A 14738-nucleotide genomic window follows, 5' to 3' on the forward strand; every position below is an offset into this window, starting at 1 on the left:
AACAACCTCGGTTGGGTTATCTGACTTACTTCCTAGTGGTCCCTCGTAGGTTTGCCCTATGGGTCGATAGGGGAAAAAAACTCCTTATAAAACTGATTTTAGACGTGCCTAGTATATGAAAGAGGACATATTTAATGTTGGATATTGTACTTCAATTCAAATAGGTGTTTCCCAAATATGTTGATAGGGATCGAAGTTTTGAATAGGTTCCAAGTACTGAAGAATGACTGAAAGTTAAAAATGTTTGTCAACAACTTATGATTTTCAATGAGGTAATCAATATTGTATCCATAAATGATTACCTTTTCAGCAAACATATTTCTTTTTGAAGTATGGAGAACGAAAGACATCTTAAGTAAGAAGTCTAGAGATGAGAAAAAGTACATAAATCAATAATGAGAAAAATGAATTCTAAATTTGAAAAATATTGGGGAAAGTAATTTATTTTATGGCAATTGCTACATTGTTAAACCTTAGGTTTAAGATAGTGTTCATTCAGTTTTGTTTTCTTTTAATTTATCAAAAACTAGAAGCTTCCAAGAAAATTGACAATCTCTCTAAAGTGTTGCATGATTTGTATGATGGGTATATTGAGGAATACAATTTGACACTTATGGAATAGAGAGAGCAAGAAAATACTCGAACAAATTCTTCCAATGGTTCCTCCGTTGTTGGGAGAAACATGTATAGTTGTCATGCATTGTTTAAATCTTTTGTTAGAAGTGTTGATACAATGCAACTAATCAAATCAAAACTGAACATTTATTTATAAAAGAACATATAAATGGAAGTAGAAAGTAAGCAAGATAAAATACTCAAAATACTCATGAATTATTAATTGAAATAGTCAATGTTCTTCCTTTCAGATGAACAATAATACATGAAAATATTTAGAAATTATAAGGGAAGAGCGAGAGAGCAAGAGAAGAGATGGGTTCTTACGTTCTGAAGCTCGTAAGGGTTCTCGAAATAAAGTTCTATCTTTTGACAAAACCAAACCCTCCTTATAGAGGCAAAGAGTAGCTTACTAGTACAATAATTTTTCGTATGTACAATAATGAACATTAAATCTAACTTTTTATCTATATATATATATGAAGAGGGTTTAGGTGCAAATTTCAATGCCTTGGGATGGTGGAAAGCAAATACTCTTAAATTTCTAACTTTTTTTCAAATTGACCTGAGATGTATTAGCAACACCAATTACTATTATTAGTTCAGAATCAACTTTCAACATTGATGGTAGTTTTATTGATCCTCATTGAGCTTCATTGTCAGCTAAAATAGCGTATATGTTGTCATGCGAGTATAATTGGGTCGAGCATTATATGGCTTTAAAAGACCATCAACTGTGATAGTAAATATTACATTTATTTTTAATTTTTAAGTCGTTGGTTTATTATCTTATATAACAAAAAGTACAAACTACTGATTTTTCCTTTTTTTTGTCAATAGAAGGATGTTCTATCTGCAACTCAAATTCTCTTGCCATAGGTAAAAGTATTTTTATTTAATAATATGTAATCTAAACACTTAATTACTTACTTTTGTATGTTTGGTGAATTTTGTAATTTTTGTTGGATGATAATTATTTTAAGGTAATTTCTTACTCCTCAGAAAATTAAATTTTTCATTATTATCAAACATCCCTTGACAGAATTATAAAATTAAAAGTACTTGAATAATCATACAAGAGATTAGAAAATATATTTATTTTTTAGTGTGTATCAATGTATGCAGGTATAGTTTTTGAAGTGGACTTAACTGGGGAGCTTTTGAAGTTTGGTATTTACAAATTAGTGTATGCAAGTATGGTACTGAAAGGGACTTAACTGTTTCAATGCTATACTTGCAGGTATAGTTCCTGAAGTTTGTATGCTTAAATTTTTTAGGAGATTCAATTTTTTATTTTGGTTGTAAGTTTGTATTTTATTTGAAGATTGTTATATTGTGTTAGTACATATCACATATGCTATTATCAGTAGAAGACAAAGAACCTTGCACCTGATTTTATAAATCAGGTGCAATCTGAGACATTTGTTATTGCAATTAAAAAAATAACCATTATGACAAAGCATATTTTGTTGAGTCAAATTAAATTTTATATTACTAACAAACATCGCTTAACAGAATTACTGATTAAGTTAAAATATTTGTGTAATGGATAAAAATTATCTTAATATTTTTTTAGTGTGTGCAGCCTGCAAGAATGGTTGTTGACTTGGAGTGATACTTAGAAGATAATGTAGATGAGGAAGGCTATAAGGTTCAGTTTGGATACTAAAATCTTCTCAATTCATTTTATCTTATCATCATAATTTTTACAAATTTTTACATAAAATATAATAAATAATTCAACTTTTTTTAATTTCAAAAAAATAATAATATTAAAAAATATATATTCTAATAATATTTTCTTTATCTTTTAATTTTTATCTAAAATTATCTAATCTTATCTCATTATTCAAACCCTACCTAGAGTATATCTTATGATTTGATTTTATATTTATTGGCATTTAATGGGGAGCCTTTGAAGTCCTTGACTTAAATAAACCTTTGGGAGCTGCGGTCATCCTTTTTTAAAAACCAAAAGTCTAATCCATAAATTTGCTGTTTTTGATGTAAAGTTTGTCAAATGATCAAAGTTTCACCATAATTTTTTGAAATATATTTTGATATAGCCTGCCTGCACTACAGATTGTTAGTTATGATTGCCTGTGTGTGTCGTGTTGTGAAAAACAATAACAGACAAAGTAAAAATACTAGTCACAAGCTAGTATATTAATCATCCGACACAAATTAACGTGATTTGGTAAAATGTCTCTCTATAAAGTGGTAAAAGATTTTATTGTATTGAGAAATCACAAATGACACTTTAGGACGAAATCTCACTATTCAGAACACTAAGACCCACTATACTATTTATTAAGTACATATTTATATTATCACACAGAAAAAATCATAATTCTCACTTTTTTACATTATTTGCTCAAGCGGAGTATAGAGCGCGTCTCAAGTGACCTCTTTGTCTTTCATTCTCTGGAACGAGATCTCTACCTGAGTTTCATTCAAGCTACCTGTCGTGTAAATATTGAGCGAACTTTCTGTCTGACGCTTCTCGAGTAAAAAATTGTGCCAAAAATTTTCTCAAGGTCCTTGCCCCTAGACCCAAGCCAACAATTTTCGCTTCGGCATAGGCCTATCGGTCTAATTCTGCGCTTCATGACCCAAGCCTCCTTGAAAATCCGTTAAAAAACCATAACACATCATTGTCAAGTCATCAAATCGAGCTGACACACTAACAAATCAGACTCCACAAACCCAACATGTTATGCAAAGAATATCAATATTGCTTTGGCCTTTTCTAAGTGGGATCAAGATACCCAAGAGGCAATAAGTGGTAACACATTTTTACATTTTTCATATTTACTTACCAAAAGTAAAGCATTTGTGGGATGGGCACATAGGAAAGCTTGCACGACCTGATGTGAAGAATGAACAAAGAATTTTTGGTTTGATACTTGCATGTATCATAATTTATAAGCACTGGGGTAAACATTAAACCAAATATTGATTGTAAGTTTGTATTTTATTTGAAGATTGTTATATTATATTAGTACATATGACATATGTTATTAGCTATTATCAGTTGAAGATAAAGAATCTTGTACATCATTTTATGATGGACAATATGAGAGATTTGTTATTGCAATTCAAAAAAGTATTCATCTTGAATCGAGTCGAGTTGAGTATAATCTCACTTTTTTATTGAAACGAGCCGAGCTTGACTAGAATTCTAGACTCGGCTTATAATCGAGCTTAGGCGAGCCTATTAACGTATTAAATGAGCTAAGGTCGGATAGCTTAGGCTCGCCCGAGCCCAGCTCGAATACAACACTAGTACTAGGGTTGTTTTGCCGAGGCATGCATGGAGGGAGGTGGTTCCTGTGATATTGATTGCAGCATCTAAAGTCAATATAACAACATCTAAAGTCTTGGTCACGGACCACGACATCAAAGTTGGTCTTCACAAAACCTTCTCAAAAGGTTTCCAATTCTCCTTTGTTTGGGAAGTTGGATGGGCTTCAAGCTAGCTTTTCTGGGATCTTTGCATAGCAAGCCGTGAATAAGTCTTGCTTTGCTTTTCATGATTTTTCTCCTCCAACCAAGTTATTAGTCAAGTAATACTTCTTGTACTTCTATATACCAGAGATTTGTATCCATCTTGCAGTGTACAACTTCATCCAGTTACGAAACTTTTATGCTATGTTTAGATGATAAGATAATCTTAAATAATTTGTGAATAATAGTGAAAAATAGTAAATTGTGTGTGAGATTACTTCACTTATCAAATACTACCTTAAACGATCGACTGATTGAATTTATTATCTCTTTGTAACTCAATTTCTCTAGAAATATATATAGATAAATGCTAATTATACTTAAAAAAAACTTACAAAAAATTTAGGTTGCTTTTGGATGTTAAACTGAGTTGAGCTAAGTTGAGTTAAGATGATAAAACATTGTTAGAATATTATTTTTTAATATTATTATTATTTTAAAATTTAAAAAAATTAAATTATTTATTATATTTTATATTGGAATTTAAAAAAATTATAATTATGAATTGAGATAGTTAACATTTCAAACGAAACCTCTTCACGTGTCAACTAACAACTATTGATATTTGAAGATTATAAAATTTAAAATTTAACATTTGAGTTTCAAAATAAAATTAATAAAACGAGTCTTATAAATAAAATTATACGTAGATAGTATTATTCATATACACACAGTAGAAGAGCAATTGGAAGCCTTACTCACTCTACAGTTCAGTTTAAACTTTATCCTCTACAGTCTACAGCGTGCATTAGCTCTTAAATTAGAGGCTCCAAAGCTCCTTTTGAAAGTAATCATAAACAACTCCACTGCCTGTGCAAGCTTATGAGCAAATACTCTATTTGCTTGATGAAAGACACGTGCTTAATTGTGTTGCAGAAGATCAAGTCTTGAGCTATCTTATAAGGATAAAGATAAACACAAGAACAAAAAGGAATAAATACACAATATTTTTATAATATTTTATATAATTATATTTTAAAATAAGAGATATTTTTATAAAATAATTTATAAAATAATATGACATTATAAAAATACGCTTATTTTAAAATATAATTGTAAAATGTGTAGTAAAAAGTATCATTACTCATCTAATACTACGAGATCAAGATATATAAAACCCATGACTATTTGGTTTTTTTTTAAGGGTCATTACAATTTCAGGCCATGACTGTATTTTGCGTAAGTTATAAAATATATCATTTTTGTAAAATAAATTTAGAAACCGATTATTTAACCCTTTAGGTGCCATTTGGTTTTGAGATTCAGTTAAGATCAATTCAATTTAATTTAATTTTAAATTGAATTTAATATCTAAATATCTAATTATTAAATTATCGTTTGGAAATCAAATTAAACTCAATTTATCTCAACTCATCATTATAACTTTTTCAAATTTCAATACAAAATATAATAACTAATTTAATTTTTTCAAATCTCAAAATAATAATAATATTAAAAAATAATATTATAACAATATTTTATCAGCTTAACTCAGCTCAACTCAACTCAACTCAGCCTTAAATTCATCTCAATTCAAAATTTCTTTACACTTATAACCATAACCTTTTTCATTTCAAACATATAAATATATCTAAATTTATTTTAATATTTGAACATATTTAAACTTATTTTAAGTCGATCTCATAAAATTTATTTCAATATCTAAATTCAGTACCATTAATAAAAAATTTAACTAAACTCAACATAATCATTAATATATTCTTCCCAAGCTTTATACCCGATACCGCAATCCTCGTCCATTTCCTGTGTTTTTTTTGTCGGTGGGAGGTCCATTGTCTCTGTCATCACTTCACGCCTCCCACACACATTCATCCATCGTGCATATATCACATACATACATATACGACGCATGCATCAATGAGAACATGTTTTCACGAAGAGAGAGAAACTGACGCATAGAGAGAGGAACAGGCTGTACTGTAGCTTTATCTTTTTCCCAGAAGAGTGAGATAAACAGCGATCCATTTGTCAAAAAACGTCGAGGGCCAAAATCAGCGCCTCTGCTGTATTCTCATTTATTCCACATCCTTTTCTCCCTTTTTTTTTTTTTTTTCCGTTTTGTTTTGTCTTTAACACGGTAAAAGTGTAGAGTGGACGGAGAGAAGAGAAGGTGTTTGCGGCCAAAAACAAAAATCGAGAGTAGAATAAAAAGGGCAATGCCAATGCCGATGGGCATGCAACCAGGTGGCCCTTCCATTTACCAATTACCATTGGCTGTTTGATTTTTTATTTTTTCCCTGTCATCTACGTACAAAACCAAACACGAGCACACTCTTATCTTTGCTCTCTATATATCTTTCTGTGGGTTGGTTCTTTGTCACTCTTAAAAAGTCTCGAGATTGGCGTCAAAATAAAGACCACAGGACCCCCTTCCTGTTCAAGTTCAAGCCCTTACCCAGCTTCGCTTTACGAGAACTAAAAGTAAGCACACCAGCTGATGAAGGAGAAAGTAGGCTCTCTTGGAGGAGAGAGCCTGCCCCAGAACACCACCAACATCAACAACAATAACAAAGAAGCTGAAGAAGCAGAACCAAAGCTACCACCTTTCTAAAATCCCATTTTCAGGAGGCCTGAGTAACCCAAAACATTTTCTGGGTCTGTTCTAGTTTTGGTTTTTTTGAGTGGTTTTTTAAGCTTTTGGTGTTTGGTACTGTATTGTCATATGTATGGCGCTTTCTATGCACAAAAACTCAGCATATAAGGAGATGGATACAAGCAAGTACGTAAGGTATACGCCAGAGCAGGTGGAGGCGTTGGAGAGGGTGTACTCGGAATGCCCAAAGCCTAGCTCTTTGAGAAGGCAGCAGCTCATTAGGGAGTGTCCTATACTTTCCAACATCGAGCCCAAACAGATCAAAGTTTGGTTTCAGAACCGCAGGTAGATGGAGAAGCTATGTACAAGATAGAAAGTCGTGTACTTCGTTATTATTCATTCGTTTGCTACGTTTATCGTCATGAAAATGACTTCCGTAGTTTTCCTTGTGGCTTCCGAGGAATGTGTTTTTTAATCACTTTTTTTGTTTTCTTTTTCCATGCATAGCATTCAAGTGGTAGGCTTGGAACTTACCTAAAAAGGCAGGCTTTCAATTCTGGTTGTTTTTGTCAAGTTTGTGTTTATGTTTTTTTAAGTTGTGATCAGTTCATTTTACAATGTGGTAGAATTTATCTCTAGAAGCCTCTCTTACTCTATATTTTGTTAAGTTTTAAAATTTCTTCTTTCTCCTGCTTCGATGGGGAAAATAAATGAAAAATAAGATGTGTTTTTCCTGGGGGATGGAGGATAACCGTTCTATTATTTTATCCTTTTTTTTTATAGTTCCGTTCTATTGTTTTGTCTTGGATATCGATTCTCCATCTATCCTGTCTATAGTATTTGGAGATTTCTTGAAAGGGGGAATGTGGGTTCGTAATGGGCGGTTTTCCATCGTTTTCTTCATGCTACGTCTTAAAATGAGAAACTGTACAGCTTTTACTCCTTTAAGAATTTCATCAACTGTTGATTTCTTTTCTTGTCCCTTCTGAACATCGAATCTTTATCTGAAACTAGTGATATGATCTGACTCAAGTTTTGGTAAGCTTAATATTTTCTGGTTTGAATTTTCTGTTTTTAGAAAGAATGGCATGCCCTTGAGAAAGGGTTAAATTCAAATGAAAGATAACGACAGCTAAATCAATATGTTTTTCATGAAAACATTCCTTATTTGTTCTTGTGGCAGTTATTTTTTCCTTTTTTTCAATATTCAGCATATCTGCAGGTGTCAACATTGTAACTTCGAGATGATTGATTATGTGTCGTATTTATTTTAGAAAAAATTGCAGATAATAATTGCTTATGTTATTCTAAGTCCTAAAATGGTGTTTTTGTCTGCTGTGTAATACCTTTGGGTGTTCAAATTATAGTTATGATAATTCTGTTTACTTCTGGTTCTGTCTGCTTCATGTTTGCACATCTGATTGTGGTGGCATTTGTATTTATTTTATTTGACCTCCTAAATTGAGGATTTTTAGTGTAGATTCAACTTTAGGGTTAGGGCTTGTTTGGATGCTTCTTGGACTGATATGCTTGTATTTAATAGACAGATTTTGAATCTATGCAGTCATATTTTGGAATGAAATCATTCATATAGATGTTTTTCGTTTTAATTTTTCAGTTATAATCTCATGGAATGCTCTTGGCTTTCTATTTTCCTATCATTTCCAATCCATCTTATTTTGTTCTTTTGTTTTTGCACCTTGGGATGTACGTGTGAAAAGCAGGAAACAATAGAAAACTAGTTTGTTTTACCTCCCATGGAACGGTTGTGTTACCTTCATTTTTGCTTTACCAATATTGAGTTCTCTTTTTTACCTTCATTATTTTGAGTTCCCTTTCAATTTAGATGGCAAAATAAATTTTGTGAACTTGTTCACTGACATCATTCATTTTTCTTCGTAGATGCCGCGAGAAGCAGAGGAAGGAAGCTTCTCGTCTCCAGACAGTGAATAGAAAGCTGTCTGCAATGAACAAGCTGTTGATGGAAGAGAATGACCGGTTGCAGAAACAGGTCTCACAGTTGGTGTATGAGAATGGATACATGCGACACCAACTGCAGAGTGTAAGCTTCTTGTCCTTGACCCCCTAGTTGTTTCTACTTTGAAAGATTACCTGCTCGCTTAATTTCAAGCACATTAAGGATGCTTCTTGTGCTCTGAACATGGTTCTGTGGTGTCCTATACATGTTCTGTTAAAATGTACATGCGGTGAGTGTGCCCATTTTTACTTGAATTAGGGTGTCTTTTATAATTACCAGTTCAAGATTTACTGAACGAAGTCCAGCTTCTTCAAATTCTATACACTTGATTTGGGCCTCCAAGTTTTGTCTATTAGATATGATGGATGTTCCTTGTAGGAAAAACTTGTGAATATTATCACTCTATATTGATTAAATCTAAAAGCATCATTTGGGGGATCCTAACCAGGCATCTGGAACGACCACAGACAACAGCTGTGAGTCTGTGGTCATGAATGGTCAGCACCAACAACAGCAAAACCCAACACCTCAGCATCCCCAAAGGGATGCTAACAACCCAGCTGGGTAAGTAATTTGTCCAGTAGAACCACTTTATATTTCAGAATATTACTATTTTTTTTCTTGACCTTATCGTTCATGTAGTCTTCTCGCAATTGCTGAGGAGGCCCTGGCAGAGTTCCTTTCCAAGGCTACTGGAACTGCTGTCGACTGGGTCCAGATGATTGGGATGAAGGTAAGACTTCTTGAATCTTTCTTCAGAGATGTGGGAGTATTTGCTAGCATATGGGAACAAGTGCATTACCGTATGCCACTTCTGTTCCAAAATCTAACTTTGATGTTGATAATGTAGCCTGGTCCGGATTCTATTGGAATCGTTGCTGTTTCCCGTAACTGTAGTGGGGTAGCAGCACGAGCCTGTGGTCTTGTGAGTCTAGAGCCCACAAAGGTATTTTTCTCCCTATATTTTTCTCCCTATATGGCCGGTTCCCTTCCTCCACAACTGCTCCCCAACATTTATATCCTAATTTTTCATGAAGTATATAACAAGTTCATCACAGGTCGCCGAAATCCTTAAAGATCGTCCATCGTGGTTTCGTGATTGTCGTTGCCTTGATGTACTGAGTGTACTCCCTACAGGAAATGGAGGGACAATCGAGCTCATATACATGCAGGTTTGTTGCCTGTGTGAACAAGGATTTTATCACTGTTGAAGATACATTGTCTGACTTTCAGTTCACTTTAATTCCCTTTACATTTTAATTTTTCACATTCTTTATCAGACTTATGCACCTACAACATTGGCTGCGGCACGTGACTTCTGGACGCTGAGATATACTACAAGTTTGGAAGATGGCAGTCTTGTGGTAATTCATATTCCCTTTCAACATGGAAGATATTTTCTGTTTCCTTGAGGAATTTTTTTGGAATTTCACACCCTCATCAATAACCATCCTGTTTTGTCCTAGACTTCCTAGACTATGCTGCCATGTCTTCTGCAAGAAATGGTTGGGACCCTAAGGCCCCGTTTAGATATAAGAAGTGTTTCATCTCATCTCATTATTAAAAATTTTTCAAATTCTCACACAAAATAAATAAACAATTCAACTTTTTCAAATTCCAAAACAATAATAATATTAAAAAATAATATTTTAACAATAGTTTATTCAACTTTCATCTAAACTCACTATCTAAACGGTACCTAAATGTAGTCATTTGCATAATGCATTGGATATGAATATCTCCCTCGAATTTTTTGAATTAAAATTACGTATATAAATATTCCTTGAAATTTGGTGTTTCTTCAATCCGACTAATATTAATTGACCCAAATTTACTGAGTTTTTCACTTGAATTCCTTTGAGGTTACCACGTAACTTATTTTATTGTATCAAAATATGTTTTGCAGGTGTGTGAGAGATCATTGACTTCTTCTACTGGTGGTCCAGCAGGGCCTCCCACTGCTAGTTTTGTAAGAGCTGAAATGCTTCCCAGTGGCTTTCTAATTCGACCTTGTGAGGGTGGTGGCTCCATTATTCACATTGTTGATCATGTCGATTTAGATGTAAGGAAAAGAGCTGATTGAATTCTGTTTCTACTTCAACTTCTTTCTTTTTCATTTGCTTACTTCAATTTCCTGGTTGTCGTAGGTTTGGAGCGTACCTGAAGTTCTCAGACCACTTTATGAATCATCAAAGATTCTTGCACAGAAAATGACTATTGCTGTAAGAAACTGTGATATGATAGGTCATTCATTCATCTATTTGGTTAGTTTTGTTTGTTCATACTTTGCCTTTTTTAAAATCTTATAACACAGGCCTTACGACACATAAGACAAATTGCACAAGAGACTAGTGGGGAAATTCAGTATGGTGGTGGCCGCCAGCCTGCTGTTTTAAGAACATTCAGTCAGAGACTTTGCAGGTAAGGTATCCAAACATGGTATTCAAGATCAACAGGGCTTTGCCCTCATTCGGGGTTTACTATTTACAGTTTAGAGCACAGAATCTCAAAGAATTGATTACTTCAATGTGCCTGGGCTATACTGGATTCCCCATTGACTAAATTGTTTATGAAAATGAACTGTAGGGGATTCAATGATGCTGTTAATGGGTTTGTGGATGATGGTTGGTCGCTTCTGGGTAGTGATGGTGTGGAAGATGTGACCATCATGATAAACTCATCTCCAAATAAATTTCTCAACTCCCAGTATAGTACATCGATGTTCTCAACTTTTGGAGGAGGGGTGCTATGTGCCAAGGCATCGATGCTTCTGCAGGTATTTTGATATGCTAATCCAAACAAGCGCGGATGGTTAGCTTGGCTGTTTCACTGTTTTAGCCTTGCATCATTTTTATTGTATCTTCATTAACTCTCCTCTCAGAATTTCTATAGATTACTGATGCTTTAATCTTTGTATGAAATTTATATTCACATTTGACTTTGTACATGATTAAATTTTTAATCTTTCTCTGGAGTCTGCAGGATGTCCCCCTGCCTTGCTGGTTCGTTTTCTTAGGGAGCACCGTTCAGAGTGGGCTGACTATGGAGTTGATGCCTACTCTGCAGCATGTCTTAAAGCTAGCCCTTATGCAGTTCCTTGTGCAAGACCTGGTGGTTTCCCTGGTAGCCAGGTCATCTTACCTCTTGCCCATACTGTGGAACATGAGGAGGTGGCAAATATCTTATCCACTTGAGCAAGTTTCCATTATTTTTTTTACATTTATTATTCCACCAGATTCAAATACAAATTTCTAAGTAAAGTTTCACCTTCATTAATGAAGTTCCTTGAGGTGGTTCGGCTAGAGGGTCATGCATTCTCCCCTGAAGATGTGGCGTTGGCACGGGACATGTACTTATTGCAGGTTGGTTTTTTCTATTCCTTTTGTCACACAATGGATGAAAGTTTATAGTTGGCATGCATTATGTTGAAATAATCTCCCTAAATAGGAGCCTAAAAAGGTGGGATTAAATCTAAAGGTGATATGTGATCAAATTTATATATGTTTTGATTTGTAGATAAAATCCATTTATTTTTAGACACCCCAAGGGGGTAAATCTCTCCCCTATTATTCTTGGACAGAGATTAGTATGACATGGCATAGGTTTTGTCTTCATGTTCTAAAGAATTTTTCATTAATGTGGATCTTTATTGCTGATATAATCATTTAATTTTATTATATTCTATGGTGACAGCTTTGCAGTGGGGTTGATGAAAATGCAGTTGGTGCCTGTGCTCAGCTTGTCTTTGCCGCTATCGATGAATCTTTTGCTGATGACGCCCCTCTATTGCCATCTGGTTTTCGTGTGATACCGCTGGATCCTAAAACAGTTCGGTGATATCTTTGATTTACTGCCATTTAGTTTTGAAATTTTAAGCGTGTGCTGAATTCTGTAATATGTGTTGCAGGATGGGCCAGCTGCAACTCGAACATTGGACTTGGCCTCTACTCTTGAAGTCAGAGCGGGTGGTGCCCGCCCAGCTGGTGAAGCTGATCTGAACAGTTACAACCTTAGATCAGTTCTGACTATTGCTTTCCAATTTACTTTTGAGAACAATTTGCGGGACAATGTGGCTGCCATGGCTCGCCAATATGTGCGTAGCGTTGTAGGGTCTGTTCAGAGGGTTGCCATGGCTATTTCCCCCTCCCGCCTTGGTACCCATCTTGGGCCCAAACCCCTTCCTGGTTCACCTGAGGCTCTTACTCTGGCCCGATGGATTTGCCGAGGCTACAGGTTGACATCCTAGTGTATCTTTCAAGTTTTGCATTTCCATTTCTTATTAGTTTTTCTTTTAGTTGCATTTTCTGTTCAAGAGTTGATTAACTTTGTTCATGGAAATTATGATGATGGAGTATGCTAACGTGTCGATGGTGAAGCAAAGTAGACTAATGACATCATGGGAGGATTTATTCTTTTATGTTCTCAGAATAATGGTTATAACCCATGGATGGCCATATAATAACCCTAGTGCTTGGTTGAATGGTTTAAAGCAACCTTTATATTTATGGTTTTATTTAACACATGGCAAACTCTGGCAAATAACTTTATAACTTCTAAAAAAGCTTGCAATAAACATTTGGAGATGGTGTGGGATTATCTTTTCATTGCCAACTGCTCACTCTTATGTGGTATCTTTCAGGGTCCACACTGGGAGTGAGCTCTTTCAGGTTGACTCCCAAGCTGGTGATGCAATCTTAAAGCAACTTTGGCACCATTCAGATGCTATACTATGCTGTTCGGTAAAAACAAATGTAAGCACTTTTTCAGTTTCTTTCCCTGTTCTGTAGTGCTAAATTTCTCTATCCAATGCATATCATTGAAATATACTTCAGATTATCAAGAGATGTGCTATAAACTACACTCCCATAGCACTTCCATCATACTTTATTGACGCTACATTACCCATCAACCATTAGATCAACTCTTGTTTCTAAAATAACAAATGTAATGGTAGACAGTTAATGTCACATCATTAGCAGTAGGATGGAAATGGGATGAGTGTAGTGTTATAGTTATGGTATTTTCTTTTTATCAAAGGTATACAAGTTGAAGCAATACAGACTTCATTTTATAATTTCTGTTCCTTTTCTTGTGGATTAAATCTACTGGCATAAATGTGTATGCAGGCATCTCCTGTTTTCACCTTTGCAAACCAGGCTGGGCTTGACATGCTTGAAACAACACTTGTGGCCCTTCAAGACATAATGCTTGACAAGATTCTTGACGAAGCTGGCCGGAAGATTCTATGTTCTGAATTCTCCAAGATCATGCAGCAGGTAATGATGCCTTGAGCTTCCATCAGTGTGGAAACTTTTGGTTATACCCTTTGCTAGGAAGACAAAATTATACTTATTAAGATACTGAAATCATTGAAAAGTAATAGAGATTTAAATAATGTTTCAAAACATCTAACGGTATCAACAATCAACAAAACCCTTGAATCATCATTCCAGTATCCAAACCCAATGCTGCCTGCTGTATGATGTTTTAGACTTTGTTGACTGCGCTCTTACATTGAACATTCTTATCTTTTCCTAATGTGGTTCTTCATATTGCCAGGGATTTGCGTATCTACCAGCAGGATTATGCGTTTCCAGCATGGGTAGGCCAGTGTCTTATGAGCAGGCCATCGCATGGAAAGTTCTCAATGATGATGATTCAAATCACTGCCTGGCCTTCATGTTTATAAACTGGTCTTTTGTGTGATGAAAGAATGCAGATACTAAAACACTTTAGCTACTTATTAAGTTATGTACTTTGCTAGTGGAAGTTAAAAGACATTGTGACATATGAATGTAGTCATGGCAGGATCTTATGAAAACGTATTTAGTATATGCACCCGTTATATGTTTGCTTAATGTGTTTGGTTCAGATGTCTTACCTCATTCTAGTCAGGTTTGTGAATTTGACCGAGATTTACAGCAAAATAGATAATTTGGCAGTGTTTGTACCAACCGAGCCGTGGGGGCCATCTGTTCTTGGTTGGTGGCCTAGTTTGGTTGCTTGGCATTTCTAATTTCTATCGTAACGTTGATTGGGTTGAATTTTGGCCAATTGGGGTCATATTCAAAGATATAGAAAGTA

The 14738-nt window shown here is 34.6% G+C and overlaps 1 protein-coding gene across 1 annotated transcript; it reads left to right on the forward strand.

Annotated features, from left to right (window-relative positions):
* Positions 1-6276: 6276 nt before the first annotated feature.
* LOC121266046 (homeobox-leucine zipper protein ATHB-14-like) lies at positions 6277-14512 on the forward strand. Its single transcript, XM_041169742.1, has 18 exons — positions 6277-7021; positions 8579-8738; positions 9103-9218; positions 9297-9387; positions 9505-9600; positions 9713-9826; positions 9935-10018; positions 10561-10716; positions 10802-10876; positions 10969-11075; positions 11241-11430; positions 11630-11824; positions 11936-12016; positions 12348-12482; positions 12562-12887; positions 13294-13405; positions 13781-13930; positions 14214-14512. Exons 1-18 carry the CDS (start codon positions 6810-6812, stop codon positions 14358-14360), a joined length of 2547 nt encoding a protein of 848 aa, XP_041025676.1. The 5' UTR covers positions 6277-6809; the 3' UTR covers positions 14361-14512.
* Positions 14513-14738: the final 226 nt, after the last annotated feature.

The sequence above is a fragment of the Juglans microcarpa x Juglans regia genome, chromosome 5D, assembly GCF_004785595.1.
Source record: "Juglans microcarpa x Juglans regia isolate MS1-56 chromosome 5D, Jm3101_v1.0, whole genome shotgun sequence".
Lineage (NCBI taxonomy): Eukaryota > Viridiplantae > Streptophyta > Magnoliopsida > Fagales > Juglandaceae > Juglans > Juglans microcarpa x Juglans regia.

Bases quoted from the DNA above. Each gene is read 5' to 3' on its own strand.
- LOC121266046 (XM_041169742.1), top strand. From the start codon at position 6,810: ATGGCGCTTTCTATGCACAAAAACTCAGCATATAAGGAGATGGATACA. The intron at 9,388-9,504 runs GTAAGACTTCTT...TTGATAATGTAG, and splicing joins TCCAGATGATTGGGATGAAG to CCTGGTCCGGATTCTATTGG. The intron at 13,931-14,213 runs GTAATGATGCCT...TCATATTGCCAG, and splicing joins TCTCCAAGATCATGCAGCAG to GGATTTGCGTATCTACCAGC.